The 16,263-nt window shown below is 44.5% G+C and overlaps 1 protein-coding gene across 4 annotated transcripts in view; it reads right to left on the bottom strand.

Moving 5' to 3' along the window:
- The window catches only part of rab11fip3 (RAB11 family interacting protein 3 (class II)), a 61,758-nt gene that overhangs the window by 32,728 nt on the left and 12,767 nt on the right, over positions 1–16,263 (bottom strand). For all 4 annotated transcript variants that reach the window (XM_088936914.1, XM_088936913.1, XM_088936912.1 and 1 more), the window contains one exon: positions 169–262. In XM_088936914.1, the coding sequence (XP_088793040.1) occupies positions 169–262 (94 nt within the window). The remainder of the gene's footprint in view (positions 1–168; positions 263–16,263) is intronic.

The following is a 16,263-nucleotide window of genomic DNA, read 5'->3' as shown; positions in this document are numbered from 1 at the left end:
TTTTTATGTTATCACAAATTCTTTACCCTGCCTACACTTTAAAATTAATATTTAAAAAGGTGCAAAACATAGGCTGCTGCACCTCTCCAGAGTGTCTTTTTCATGGAGGCTTTGTCTGGCACAGCCTCTCAGCAGGCCTTCACTGAATGGCGTGGTGAACCGGCTCACCTCCATTGCTGATAGCTGTGATGCCGCGGTAGAAATCCTCAAAGCTGATCACTCCCAGGCCACTGGGGTCCAGGAACCGGGTGAGGTCTTTGACCTGTAAGCACAGGAGAAACTAGGCGTCAGACTTTGTTAAAGGTTCAGACTAGTACACAGCACAGGAAGTTTGGATGGGGACCATGCATAGCTGGAGTGGAGTGCGAGCAGAGGCAGTGGAACTGTACCCTGTAGAGAAAGACTGGATAACCACAATGACATTTTATGCCGTTGACTATCAGTCAGTAAGGCAAGCACACTGCAATTAAATTTCATTACCAAATGGATTGGGGATTTTCAAAAAGAACCATGTAGATGAAAGTTAAAGTCCCTTGTTACAGTTTTTTTTACAGCAGAAATAATTAACTATAGCTACAAAAATATATGGGCATTTCATTAGAAACCCACCCTTCTCTAGCATAACTGGATTCTGAACATTTTTGAATAGTGCTGTGAAGCTTTCTGCCGCTCAGATTCCTGTTGCCAGAGGAGGCTTGAGTTTGTTTTTTTTACTTTAATGCTTTAACCGGGTTAGTCAATTGAGAGCAAATTCTTATTTCCAATACTGACCTGGAGAGTACCCGTTTACACAGCAGGGGCAATTCAAGTTTACTGCCTTGCCCATGAGTATAACAGCAGCAGCCTATCCGCAGTCTTGAGAGCAGACATACTACTGCAGACACGGTCAGGTGAATGTCTACTGTGATCTGGTCTGGGATACTTTAGTGGGAAGAAGGTTTTTTTTCTTGTACTTCTTTGGTTCTACAGATTTTAAATGAATAAACAAAAAAAAAAAATCACAAAAACGACTTTGCCTGTATTGGGCCCAGACAGACCTTTTTTGTGAATTTGGATCCCTGTACAGCAGACCCCTGGGAATCCTATCCTAGCATTTTTTGTAACTCTGGAAGGACGAGGGGCTAAACAGAGACCTTAAAGATCAAGTGTTTTTACAAGCGTCTGAAGCCTCATTTGTTATGGGGAAAAAAGCCAGGGTGAAATTAACATCAGATTGTTTTGCTAAATTAATTTTAAACTTTAAAATTTGCCTACTTAGTAACCTGACAGCCTTTATAGGAGCCACATGAAAAAAACAAGAAAAGCTATAAAAATTTACTGCTCTGTATATTCGGAGCTTAAGCGCTTACTTGGCAGATGTGCTACTGATCAGCAGTTTTTTTGAAGAGCAGACCACCCCCAATTAACGGTAAAAAAAGAGTTTCAGTTGCAGTAAACTCTTTGCACAATATTGCAATGAGGCTTCAAAGTCCCCAGTTTGAAGTTCAGCTCTCGTTCCTTGTGGAACTCATGCATGCCTGCAAGCACAGCACTGACTCACTCCACAGATGGGGATTTCATGAGCTGTGCATTATTGCTGCTGAAGAGTCTAGATGTTTCTAATGGAGACAGTATAGGACCATCACCATCAGGTCTGCCATTTTGTAGAAACTATCGAGAAACATTTACCGCAAACCAACCAGCAGCCATTGCACCCTGCAACTCACAACTGGCAGCCCACTGAAGCTCAGCAGGTGTGAGCCTGGTCAGTACCTGGATGGGAGACCTCCTGGGAAAAACTAAGGTTGCTGCTGGAAGAGGTGTTAGTGGGGTCAGCAGGGGGAGCTCACCCTGCGGTCCATGTGGGTCCTAACACCCCAGTATAGTGACGGGGACACTATAGGTACTGTCCTTCAGAAGAGACGTAAAACCGAGGTCCTGATTCTCTGTGGTCATTAACAAATCCCAGGGCGTTTGGCGTCCTGGCCAAATTTCCCATTGGCCTTTCCCAATCATGGCCTCCTAATAATCCCCATCTTTGAATTGGTTTCATCACTCTGTTCTCCTCCCCAGTGATAGCTGGTGTGTGGCGAGTGTCCTGACACACTATGGCTGCTGTCGCATCATCCACATGGGGCTGCACACTGGTGGTGGAGGGGAGTCCCCATTACCTGTAAAGCTCTTTGAGTGGAGTGTCCAGAAAAGCAATTTATAAGTGTAAGGAATTATTATTATTATTAATTAAACCATCGTCTGAACTGTATCTGGTACAGCGATGACAACTGACTTGAGCTGGGAAAGATGCTAGACCTGAAGCAGCTCATTTGATCAGGAGAAAATTTCTACCCAGCTTTGGAATATACATGGAGCGATTCAAGGGTATTTTTTTTAAAAATGAAATTTTTGAAATTTGGTTTTACTTGTAACAGTTCTGTGAAAGACCACAAGAGTATCCATCACAAACAGAAAGGAAGCTTTATACAACAAAACTAAATGGGGAAAAAAAAGACGACACGATTCCTCCGACAACCACCAACAAAAAAATCACAGGGGACCTGGAAAATTCAGTAGTAAGACCCAGCTACAGAAAACTATTAAAACTATATTATATCAAAGACAGCATCTGGTCTCCTGTGAGATGTGTCCTTCTGGGAAGCTTCCAAAAGTCTTTTCCTTCTAATAGATCAGGTCATTCTACCAGATATATTCCTGCACAGAGATAAGATGCCCTAAATCAAACACCCACCAGCTCTTCACATTTGAAAAAAAGGCAAAATTCGAACAGCTTGCTGGAACATTCATAAAGTATCTGGACTAATAACCACAACATCTCAGCGGTGATAACCACGCTGCTGACGTCACCAAGCAAGGAGTCAGTGCTGTGGAATGCTGTGGAACAAATGACCCCTGCAAGCAGAGGCTGAGAGCTCATCTTCAACCTTCAGCTCTGGAACACCTGGGAACGGACAGCGTATTCTGACACTTCATGCACAGTCACCGATCTGAACAACAAGGCTCCCCCGTGTCTTTCTAACCAGCTCAAGGAGTACTTTTTCCCTGTGTTGCAGTTCAACCCTCCTCTGCCCCAGAGACGTTTGTTCATGGGGAAAGAGCTAGGGTAAGGAAGAAGCAATTAAAAGATAGACCTTTGTCAGAAACGAGCCACTGATTTGTGTCCATGTACCTACAAGTCTGTGGTGGCTGTTTACAGCCTCTTACTGTAGTCCAGTAACTAAGTAACTAAGAGAAATAGCTGTTTGGGTATCGACCATGAGCTGGTGATTTGCAGGGTTGCTAAAGAGTGGCCCTCTGTTCATCTGTCACCCACCCCACGCGAGACTCTCAGAAACCCCTGCTGTTGCTCTATCAACCAAACACAAGCCCGTTTCCAGCCCTGCTGTCTTGGCCGTCTGTGCCAGCAGTCTGTTTGGACCTTGTTGCAGTAGAGGATGGTTACTGTTCTGCCCTGTAGAGGCAGCACTTCAGGTGGCACGACCGATTGCTCTTGCTGTGGACCACGTATTGATAGAGGGAGCCGGATAAGTGAAAAGGGTACTGCAAAAAAAGAAACTGGACGAGCCAATCAACTGAAACTCTGGAAGTAAAGAGAGACAGTATTTTCACCTGACCAGTTATTTAAACTGTAATTACATTTGTTCTTCCATATCCAAGAGCTGGATCACAAAGGTATCCAGATGATTGTCCTCAATCCTTCTCCAGAAAGATCCGAAATGGCAAGCATTAAACTGGCATGTTTTGACAGATTGTTTCTTGCACAAAAACGCATGGCTCTCTCCAGAGAAACCCTCCACCACACACACACACACCTTCCACATCGTGAACTAGATGCTATCCAATACCTATCAAATGGTTCTCACATGACACCTCACTGATATCAGCTACTTGGTAGCCTAGTAACCATTTGTGGCGTAACCTAGCAACAGGTGAACAAGTATCCAGGGAGACAAGCACTGAAAAGAATTTAGGCTGCAAATGTCTTAAGTGCTAGCAAAGGATACAGAACTGCTGCCTTTGAAGACAAAAGAGCATCAAGGAAAAGCTCTAATAGGAATATGGCCATACATACCTACTGGAAGATATGCAACCAAGCTAAAATGAAACAGTGGAGTGGATTTACATTCAAGCATTACCAGAGAGCTATTAATTCCTAGTAAGTGTTGCAGCAACTCGGGACCCTGGACATCTTAAGAGTACATACAGTATACAGGCACCAAGAGGTACTTTAGAGGGAGGCCTAGCCATCTGGAATGAAGCTATCCAGCACTTCTTGGGGAGCAAAGAGAGAAAACCCACACAGACACGGGCGAGAACGCTGAAACTCTAAACAGAAGACACACCTGGTCGAACTGAACCAGAGACCCAAGAGCTGTGAGGCTGCAGTTTTAAATGCCAGCCCCCATGCAACACAATCACACAGTCCACCCTTTTCACAAACTTTGAGGAGTTCACTGTTGCAGATCTAGGATGCACTGTACCATGCTCTTTATCTCCTGGAGAACCTGGTTTTACGAACCATCAGAAAGACTGTTTGTTTGGCTTAAAAGAATTTAGGGCACTCTTCTACTGCACATCCTGACACCCCACAGAGGGTAACTTGTTAAACCTCCTGGATTGGAGTTCTACGGGACCAGGTTTGCGGATGTCTGCTTTATAGGAAGAACATCCACTGTTACATAAACCTCCCTACAATGTTCCGAGAGAGACAATGCATAGTCATGGAATATTAATGAACATGGCTTTCAGGATTCTTTCAGGTAAAGGGGAACTGCATGGCTGTTTTTCAAGGTTATAATGAAATCGGCAATGATTTCAAACCACAACGAAAGTAGCAAGGACACAGTAACATGTACAACCTTCAATTCACATCATAAAAGAGAACGTTCCAATGGGTGCATCGTGCCATCTTGCCAACATTGTCCGCAACAGAACTCCCAGTGACACGAGAGCGGCCCTATTACACTGTAAACATTTTAAACCAAGCAAATCTTGCTAATATATCCATTTTAAATATTTTAATGAAAATGACATAATGTGTAATGTTTTTTAGATACTTTAAGTACTGCAAGAAAAGAGCAACCTAGCACCCAACTAAAATACACTCATCCATTTTCAACTTTTACAAAAGTGCTCTACAATTTATATTGGTGGTTATTTTATGGTAAATCACACCAAAGACTTATTTTTGGGAGACGTGCTGTCACCTGAATGGCTGATTTGAATGAGTGCAACTGAACTCAACATATTGACTGAAACAGGTTTTGCCAACAAATGATACTTGTCTGGGGTGAAGTTTCTGCTGCACAAACTGTACGTGTTCGATTGTAGTCAGTGAAACTCACTGAGAAACTTATGGATGGAACCAACATCATGTTTCTCCTTTGTAAAAAGGAAACAGTTTAGACGTTCTGCTGAGCCAATCCCATTTGTATGCAACCACTATGTTCTGAACAGCCAAATGCTCAACAGCGAGGCATTGTTTAAAATACGTATGCAAGCTCAAAAAGACAAAAAAGTATTTACGTTGTTAGAAGAGCAGCTTTCTCCTTTGCTTACAGCAACTAGCAGCAGGAAGGGATGTTTTATGTCACAATTCGTGCCAACTCTCGCTCTCGCCCGTGGCAAGACCAGCAGTATCTCGCATGCCAGCAACAACATGGACCATACCGGACTTTCACAAAGTTCAAGATGTTGCACTCAATTCTAAATTTGTAAACTTTTGCTATACTATCAATTAATTAATTTTGGTATTGAGATTTAATACCCGGTCTGAGAAATTGGGATTTTTTTTAACATAAAATCAGGTTGAGCGACTAGAACCCTTTGTATCAAGCCAGACAAATCTCTTACTACGTACAGAGAGCTAGAGACCTGACCACTTATGGTAAGGATAATGACCTTGTTCTTAATGTTTTTAAGACAAAAGAATTGATCTTGGATTTCAGGAAAAACATCAATCCCCACCAGTCAGTTTACACCAATGGTACTGAAATTGAACAGGTTGACTCCAAGTTTCTTAGCCTACATGCTACCAATACGCTGAGCTGGGCAGAGAATACTAGTGCGATTGTGAAGAAAGCCCAGCAGCATCTGTACTTTCTGATGTGCCTAAAGAGGAGTGGGATCCATAAAAAAAGGACTGGTTAGTTTCTACCATGATGCCATGAGAGCATTTTGACTGGAGGCATTACAGTGTGGTTCGGCGGTGCTGCCCAGAAGGACAGACACATCCCCCAGAGAGTGATTAGAACAGGTGAACACTTTATGGGAACAGAACTTCCTAAGTTGGAGAATCTCGATACAGCCCGCTGCAGGAGCAAGGCTCACGCTATTCTCAAAGACCCACTCCACCCTAACCATAGTCTGTTTACCTGGCGAGACACTAAACATAACCTTCGGTGTCGCAGGCCAGAGAGCATTAAGACCCAAAGGAACAGGCTTATGAACAGTTTCTTCCCAAGGACAGTGCGCCTGATTGCCAAGGACATGCAGACCAGCACAACATATAGGAGGCCCATATCTACCCCAGCTCCGTAGGCACAATGTCTTTTATCATGTGTAACTTAGGAGCCATTCTGCTAATGTGAATTTTTTGCGTAATAGTGTGTACAGGTTGTGTATAGTCTTTTTACAGTTTGTGTATATAGTGTCCTGCCCATAATCTGTGCGTTTACCTTTTGTTTCTGTTTTCTGACTGAGAGAAAACGTGTAAGATTTCCAATGCACTGTTTGTGCAAACGGCAATCAAGGTTCTTGATCTGTATCAGTTACACACACCAGCAGCCTAAGGGCTTAGTCCACATGAGCCAGTCAGCTATAGATTACGGCCACTAAGTTAGCAGCTGAACTTCTCTACAGCAGTTCTGTGGCCATTCAGTGATGAAGGGGATTTGTGTATGGGCAGCTCAAATCACAGTTCACGTGAAAGGCTTCGTGTTGACCATGGGTTTTGATGGAATTGGAAGGCAAAGGAAAAAGGATTCTGGTTAGAGTCGCAACTAGAAGCTAGACTAGTGTCATCTGTGGCTACATCAGACATCAGATTGTAGTAAACGAGGTGCTGAGTTACCATAAACTGGAAGAGAGCCTTGCTATGGAACTGCTTTTCCTACCGAACAGCAGTCTTGTTAAGTGTACTTAATATCAGCCAGTCCAGATTCTTGCAATGCATCCAACTGGACCTGAAGGCTGGAGAAAATCAGCGCTTAATATCCCTCCGCCAAGTCCCGTTAATGTACAGAACGGGCCTTCTTAACAGGAAATTAACTTTGTTGACATATATACAATACATACACATGCGCTGCAGAGAAGATTCTCAAAATCCCTAACCAGTGTGAAGGCACTTCACCAGCAGCCATATCACCCTGAAACTCACCACTGGCAGCCCACTGAAGCTCAGCAGGTGTGAGGTGTTAGTGGGGCCAGTAGGGGACGCTCACCCCGCGGTCTGTATGGGTCCTAATGCCCCAGTATGATGACGAGGACACTATGCTGTAAAAAGGCCCCATCCTTCGGATGAGAAGTCCTGACTCTCTGTGGTCATTAAAAATCCCAGGGCGTTTCTTGAAAAGAGAAGGAGTCCTGGCCAAATTTCCCTATGGCCTTTACCAGTCATGGCCTCCTAATAATCCTCCAGCTCTGTCCTCCTCCACACTGAGACCTGGTGTGTGGGGAGCGTACTGGTGCACTATGGCTGCTGTCACATCATCCAGGTGGGGCTGCACACTGGTGGTGGTGGAGGGGAGTCCCTATTACCTGTAACTACTTTGAGTGAAGTGTCCAGAAAAGTGCTAGTGTAAGGAATTATCTGCATAACGCAGACACCTGCAAGTTGGGATTGTGCGATATTTCAAGCTAGTACAAAAACGTTATAGAAAAGCATGCTAACTTACCAACTTAAATACAAATCTGTTTCAAAACCCATATCTCAGGGGAAAAAAAAGCATTCCTACAAAAAAGCAGTATGTGGAATTTTTAAATACCTCTCCGCTCTGAAAACTGCCATCTACATAATCCATGAAATAGGATTACGTGAATGTGCACCACTATCTGCCAATATTTTTTGACATAGAAGGAGCCAGTTATCAAAGCAAGCAGGAAGGCATTTCACCAGAGGTTTTGCATCTCCAATGAAGTGAGGTGAAGACCACACAGAGTCACTGCTGCAACACAAGGGGTGACAGGAAACAGTCGTGCGTCAACTGCTCTGCCAGAGGGAGCTCTCAACCGTTCTCCAGACAGCACCAGCGCTGACCCCAACCTCCTAACCCACGCAAATCTTTAAATAACACGCAGCAATTATGCAACACCTTTAACAATAATATTTGCACACAAGTTTAAAAAAAAAAAACAAGGTTTCAGAAGCACTACGTGAATCAGCTTTCTTTTAATCAACGTCCAGGGAGCAATGTTGCAAGAAAGAAGATAAACAACGTCTCGAGGGAAAGAGCTGTTTCTTTTTCCCCTCGAGTGAAAGAGAAGAAGCAGATCCCAGAACTGACGATTGCAAAAACAGACAATGAGAAGGATTGCTGGGTATGGTAAATTAAAAGTCACTTATACTCTTAGGATCCAAATGCCCCAATGAGCAGTCAACGCTATCAATACCACTGCAGAATGAGTTCCACAGCTGGCGGAGTACGGGGGTGTCAAAAGGTGTGACCCAGGATGTGTCAAAAAGGGCACTGGGCCAAAACATGCTTTGGGTAGAGGAATCAGCTGAGGAGTGTTTGAGTTAGAGGTGCAACGACAAGTAACACGCGACGTTCCAGTAGGACTGGAGACCAGATGTCTGTAGGCCATGTTATAAGCCAATTGTGACTATTTCACCTCATGGTAAAGCACAATTGGCTGAGCTGAGAGAACACGTCTGGGACTGCCTGCTTTGACCTCAGTGAGGGATGCATCACTATCTCATGTCAGGTGCTGGGGGGGGCTCACAACATACCACATGAAGAACAACTCAATCTGATTGCTGCACTGTCTCTGGAGGGCGTGCAGGAGTCACTATTAGAGAGTGACACCTGAAATGGTCGAACTGAGTGGTTATATAATAAAAGGCGATTTCAAATTTTAATCAGCTTAAGTTTTAAACAAAATACAAGGGAACACTGAATTAAAACAGGCAGTACCAGTGAGGACGCACTGTATGGTCTGGCAGAAGAATAAGCAGTTGATGTTTTAGAGACTAGCAGCCCAAACTGTATGAGGCCTCTAGAGTTAAAATTTCACATCCTCAATTTAAGAGTCCGTTCTTTGATCAAAACCATTTTTGGCAGCTCTGTGAACCAGGAATGGCTGAGCGATGAACAGGGAAAGTACAGTTCAGCCACGCTTCTGAAACCTCTGATACAATGAGACTGTTATTCACGGGCTGTGGTGGCCGAGGTCATTTGGTCACAGAGAGGAGGCTGTGGGTTTAATGACACAATATCCTTGCTGTGGCAGCAACAGTACACTACAGTGACCGTGAAACGGACACGCTTGTAGGCAGGCAGCGAGTTCTGACAGATTCTCAGTGGGGGTGGGAGGCATGCAGTAAACACAGGAGATGAAACTGCCGTCAGCAGGTGTGATTCAGCAAACAACCTACCGTAGGCTCCCCAAAACAGGCTTTTCAGGCCGGATAAATATTTTTATGGACACAGCTAAACAAAAATGAACTGAAATATGAGGTCCTGCACAGCTACGCTAGATCTGCTATTCAACCTATTCAAGCAAGTGTGATCTGCTTACAGGAGCTGTGTGTGTGAGAAGTGCAGGCAGTTACGCAAGAGACAAGGTAATGTAACAGCATAACACTGCCTCCTCCCCTATAGCACTTAGCTGACAGTTCAGAAGAGAAGCAGTATTTGCGTCTTTTTTTTGCAAACCAACGAATCTTTTTACAAGCAGCTTTCTCGAGCATGAAAACTCAGGATTGTCATGCTCCTGCTCATGCAATCTCTTAGATTTCATTCGTGTTGCAACGCAAGCTAGAAATTCAATCTTAGCCGATTCTGAACACCTACTGTTTATTTTTCATACCGATATACAAGTTCACAGTTCTCAAGCTAACCTTAATAGCGTTTCCTGTTTTTATAAGTACTGCAAGACCAGCTGTGCACACAAGGGTGGGAGAACTTTTTGTACAATGCCACAAAAGTTTATTTTCTGAGGACTTAGTTTTAAATTCAACCAAGAAAGGAACTATTCATCTCTTTCAGTTACCAATATATCCAGTCTCATCTGATCAGTATTCGCCCATTCAGTGCCCGGTAGGTACCATCTTCCATAAGCGCTGGTAGAGGAAGGCAGCACTGATTTTCACATTGTGTTTAAGGTTATCTGCATGCATTACACATTTGCTTGAAATCAGCACTCTTCCTGCAAAATCATCCATTAATTATACAGTTAAATATTCTGCAAATCCTTCAAATCGCCTTATAGCTTCTTCCGACACTGTAATTGGGACAAGCACTTCAAAAGCTTCATAAAACACAGTGAATGGTTATGCAGAGCCTGCAGCTTCCCAGATGCACATTAGATTCTCAAATGGGAAAGCTTCAACTTAAACCATATCCTGAGTGCCTTTTAAGTCCAAAGAAAATGGCTACTGTCTTTAAGTAATGGGCACTAAGGGTGTAGTGATGGATTGTGGATCAAGAAATATCAATTTTCTTCAGTGCCGTTACAATACCACAACAGAGCTGTGCACCGAGATACATTTCAGTGTCACAATATTAACTCATCACATAGCAGTGTGGCGAACGCGACTACAGTCCATCATTTATTGCATGCACTGATACTGCACTGATATGGATATGCCATTTTTAATCATTTTTCCAAACACACGAGGGATTCATAAAACCTACTGCAGATCGTTCAGAATCTTTTTCCGGCACTTAAAACTCTACTTCATAAAAATATGTCATCAACAGCAACTAACTTGTCCCCTGCAATTCTAAAATTCCCCTAAGCATCATTATATAAATCAGTGGTTGCAGCAAGCATCAGAGAATCAATTACAGCCTTGCTGCACATTATGAGACTAATGTGATGAGCTGTTTGCATCTGACAGCTTTGTCACCGACACCTTAACACCATTACACCTCAACGTCTTCTTCCAAGAAGACGGGTCTTGACATTTTTGAATACAGAAAATGAAAGCAGAAAACGATTCTTGGAAATGAGGTCAGATTTTATAATGCGCTATTATGGCTTTTAAAACATAAATAGAAAGTCTAATTTAGCTCGGGGACAAAACAGAACAGGATCCTCAAAAAATGGCACTAAATCAGTTCTTCTTCTGGGATTAGGGCAGCCTTCAGCCTCTCCCACGGATATACAGTACCTCACGCTGAAAAGAATAGAAACTGCAGCCAAGGTCAGGGTTTCCAGATGCCTGTCTGGTTATTAAGAGCCATTCTAACAGATGGAACCAATGTCATTAAAGCAGCGGCTGGCAGATTACCACAGGTCTAGATAACAGAGGGCATCTTAGCCAGATGACGGCTACTACTTGAAGCCTGCTGTTAGGCAGGGTCTCGGGGTGAGCTAGCGGTAAGGCAGCTGAAATTGAGTATAAATCTCTTTTAGATGAAAGGAATTATGCATAAATATCCAAAGTAATCAAACACACCTTACGAAAGCACTTTAAATATGCTGGGCTGATACAGCAAAAAGGTTCCGATAAGCTGTAGCGCAAGAACAGCAGAAAGCCCCGCAGCAGCTAGTGACAGAAAGGTCAGCCTTCTGGCCAAATCATTTTGGATCTTCTCGCATCCTACCACAGGTGCACATCCATGCAGGGCAGGAAGAGAGCAGCCAACCTGGTGCCGCAGAAAACCATATTTCACTCCAGGTCTGAAGAGGAACACACTCGAAAGGCTAGTGGATTACCCCCCGCTGAACCAAGATCACTGTGTTTTAACTCTCTGGAGCAGTTTTATTGGGATTTTGTGTTGTATAACAGTTTCCAATAGGTTATAAATCAAAACATGAGTTTTATACTTTTTTTAGTACCTTAATATGAAAGCTTTTGAAACCCCCCCGAGATGGAATTCAAAACGTTCCCAGCTAAAGGGATGAAAGGACCGCATTTCGACACGTTTATGATTCTGGGGAACAAAGGCTAAGCAGCGCGGGTCTGCCATCTTTCATCAGAATACAAACTCAGCCAAGAAGCGGACTTTGCTTGTACAGTGGAGGTCAAGAGGTGGGGCCGATCAGAGGAAGGAGAAACTGGCAGGCTCGCTCATCAAATACACTTTTTTTTTTTAAACAAAGCGGAATGCCTTCAAAATCAAGCTTCAACCGGCACCCTGCTTCACACCAACCTGCTTCTCTCCCTGTGAAGCTCGGCCTGAATAAACCCCCGTTAGCTCTCATCACGGCCATCGCAGAGCACATGCGTGACTGCCTCCTCACAGACTCCCATTGTGCCGCTCTGGCACAAACAGCCCCTGCTGGCTCCGCAGGGTGGGCGGCCACCGCCGGTCCCATTCGGCTTACTGGAGAAGGCAGAAAAACAAACACCACCGACTGGAGAGCACAACTCTGGTCTGTAGGGACTGTAAGAGCCGCTAATGAAGGAGCCATAATTATCGGCACCACAGCACAACTTGGTAAGGGCCCCTTGCCTGGAAAGCAGAAGTCTGTCACTGCTCCAGTTTTTTTCCAGCAGGCGTTGAAGGAAAAACTGGGTAACCGCAGAAGAGATGAAACTCTTGTTTCCTTCACCTAAAAGCTGGGACTCGCCAGTTTACCACACAATGATAACAGGTGTTTTCCCCCAAGCTCGAAGTTCACTTCAACCCACTAGAAAAATCAGAAGAGACAAAAACTCCCAGATCTCACAATCGCCTACGAAAGTGGCCAGTGTCCCACATGAAGGGAAGTTCATGTGAATCTGTTTAATGAGAATGACATTTTATTTCTTCTGGTTGCTCATAGTAAGGAAAAGGCTGCTGAAGTATGTCAGACTGATGGGCATTCAACCAGACGGGCAGAAAATACATTTCTGATCCCATGTAATTTATATGAAACACCTTATTAACACCGTCTGCACATTTGACCTGTTTACGACAAAAGAAAACTTTGCAGACCACACCAATATTTTTCCAGGTGCTCAGTAAATCTGAAGTGCAAGTGCGGGGGCCGGTCTTAACTGAAAAGGGTTAAGAAAGCAAGTCTGCAGAGACGAGGGACATTCCAGTAGGGTTTACCGACACGCTTCAAACGAGCCGGAGCAGAGAGGGGCCGGATAAAGAGCTGCTGAACTGGCATTTCTTCCAAATCCACCAAGCTCAACACCACTATAGCACAGCCCCCAGAACGGATCACCTGTCTGACGCCGGTTGTGGTCAGGAATCTTTGATTTCTTTCCACAAAGCTTGGATTGAAGCCGCGATCGCTGCAACCTTGAAGGCTTGCACAATGCGCAACGCACAGCCAGTTGCAACGGAGCAGCTCTTTCTGCTGCATGATGTTCCTATCCTGACGAAGAGGAATGCCTACCACTGCTGCAATCCACGAGGGGAATGCCTCTGGAGCCATCCAAATGCTCGCTGCAGCACACTAAAGGGCTATTTTTTTTTTTAACAGTTTCTGGACTTGCAACGGGAACTCGCAACATTCCCTCAGCTTTTTAATCAGTCATAGCAGTTACCTTGCCCTTTGCAGACCGCAAGAGACAGCACAGAAACAGGAGTGTATGTTGGTCAAACAGAAGGGCAGGTGTCAACCGTCTAATGCAAGAGTGAGCAACTTTAGGCAAGAAGAAGAGCCAACTCCTCATCTCACAGCAGCGCCACACTTGCCCCACCACTGCAAAGCCAATGTGTGAACGCAACCCCTGACACTCAACACGAGAATGTGTGACAGTGGGTCCCTTCAGGCCGTCCGCTTATGCCCAAGGCCAATGCATATTACCGATCACCTGTGTTCGAGGACCTCAACCAAATCGAGCACCTGCAGGATGAGTCCGAAGCTAGCCAAGGTCAACCTCGGCTGCTACCACATACCACAGGTGACCCGAGCAGAGGCACTTTGCAGTGGTCCGTGCTCAACACGCCTGGCAGGCCAGCAGGCCACGTGGCAGACAATGGCGGACAATAACTTGTTGGTACAGACAAAGTGTTCATAGCCAAAACTGGACTAAACGTAATCTTAGCTCAGTGGTTTCACAGATGCTACTTGCCATTAATCCTGCATTATCTAATGTGAATGTAGGTCACCCCGTCTAGGACTACACCCTGCTGGTCTTAGGGGCAGCGTTTAATCTTCTCATTCTGAAATCTGACGGGTCTGAAGCCTGGTCATTTTGAGAAGGAGAGCCCAGAGGGGGAAAGCAGCAGGGCTGCAGGCAGGGGGCTTTGTTACTGCTCACCTCTTACAATGTTTTCTCATTGCTGTTACTCCCGGATCCTCCTTAAAATTTGCGATGCTGGGAAGTATCAAAGAAAACAAACACAAACCTATTAAAACGTGCCGATCGGCAGATCATTTGGTTTTTCGGGGAGCTTTTCTAATTCAAGGTTCAGAAATAGCCATTTTATGCAAATCTGTCGAACGGCTCCTGCTGCACAGAAAGCCAGGCTCAGTGCTTTGAGCCCTGGACTGGCAGGTAACATGAAGTAACAGTCAAGCCATGCAAAGCAGGTGCAGTGAAAGCAGATAGACCTGAACAGCCAGCCAGTTCACACGAACTCAAGATCACACTGCTCTTCTGTTACGGTCACAGCTCTGCTCCACTGAATCCAGCCTTTGGCAGTATTAAAGCCTTGCAAATAACCTGTGTTCTTTTAACAGACCGACAGACGGCATTTATCAATAAACTAAAAGAATGAATTCATCTCTGCTGCCCTGCAACGGACTGGCGCTCAGTCCAGGGTGTACCCCACTTTGCGCCTGTTGCTTGCTGGGTAAGACTCTGCCCCCCACGACCCTGAAGTGGATAAAGTCATTAGAAAATGGATGTATCTTCACCAGATCCAATGACCTTTGTGTAACACTTTGTTGCAGTTCCACATTTAACGCATTTACATTTGCATAATTTGTAAAGCTTTGTATACAATATAAGCCACCCATTCAAAACAGCACTTGCTAAGTTATTAAGACCTACAATCTTTTCTCTTTGTAAGGCCTCTACAATGTCTTAGGTTTGACTGGAAAAGAATCACGCCAGCACTTAGCACAGGGTTGCCAAATGCTACTCGACAGATCACTTTCCTGCCCGAGCGTCAACCACAAGGAGCAGACTGCATAGCTGTGTTTCCACTGGAACTTGTAGGAATTTAGCTTTCAAAGCTTCAATATGTTTTGGCAGCTCCGCGAGCTTAAAGGTATCACAGCCTTCAGCACAGCAAGCTTCCAAAAGCTGCTCAAGGCTGACCACATACTGCTACTGGATTTCAATGAACGAACAGAATATCCCTTCTCCCAAAGCCAACCAGAATTCCCTCTCCGATGGAATGATTCCAGTGCAAGCACCTTTAACGCACACAATCTAATCTACCCGAAATGTAATACTGGAGGGAGATATGCAAACAGCAACAGTTACTTATGCTGTTATACATTAGGATAATTTAATCATATGTCCTTGGCTATCTAAAAGGTAAACCTGCTGTGCTGGCCAGAGAGAAAAACAGTTAATGTTCAAGTTTTCTGATTATTCATTCACCCAGAGTGTGGTAAACAAACCCAAGAGGTCACTCTCCCCCGATGAAGTGAGGCAGTGCGATATGCAAGTCAGTGGAAACTCACTTGTCCCACACAAAGACCTGTTAGGCAACTGCCTCTGGATAATGTTCCTGAAAGCTGTGTTTGTAACACGACCACATCGGGGTTTCACACTGCAGCTGAGCTGCCCTCCGCCCTGCAGATTCACGCCTGTCTCCTGCAAGTCCACCACTGCTACTTCTCCCTCCCAGCCAGCTGTCAGCCAGAACACTTTTCCGACATTGGTGCTGTGTACTTTTCCACATAAAGGAGAAGAAAAGAAACATTCACACAAGTCTGACAGTTTCGCTCTGAAGGATCTAACTTATAAAGGAGAAGTAGAACATTAACAGGCATTCTTTCACTGAAACGTCACGAAACAGGACTCAGTTCTTTTAACCCTTAAAAACAACAAAAGTCTAAGAGGAAAATGAGGGGAAACGTGATTTAATCTCCCCTATGTCACAAGTTGAAGTGACATGCTGTACGTACAATCATGCTGACCGAAAGATTAATGATTATCAGCAAGGTGTTCTACTGCTAACTGCCTCAATCAAGGCGAGTCAA

The sequence above is a fragment of the Atractosteus spatula genome, chromosome 18 (assembly GCF_055471065.1).
Source record: "Atractosteus spatula isolate fAtrSpa1 chromosome 18, fAtrSpa1.hap1, whole genome shotgun sequence".
NCBI lineage: Eukaryota > Metazoa > Chordata > Actinopteri > Semionotiformes > Lepisosteidae > Atractosteus > Atractosteus spatula.
This window is presented reverse-complemented; position numbering and strand designations above follow the sequence as displayed.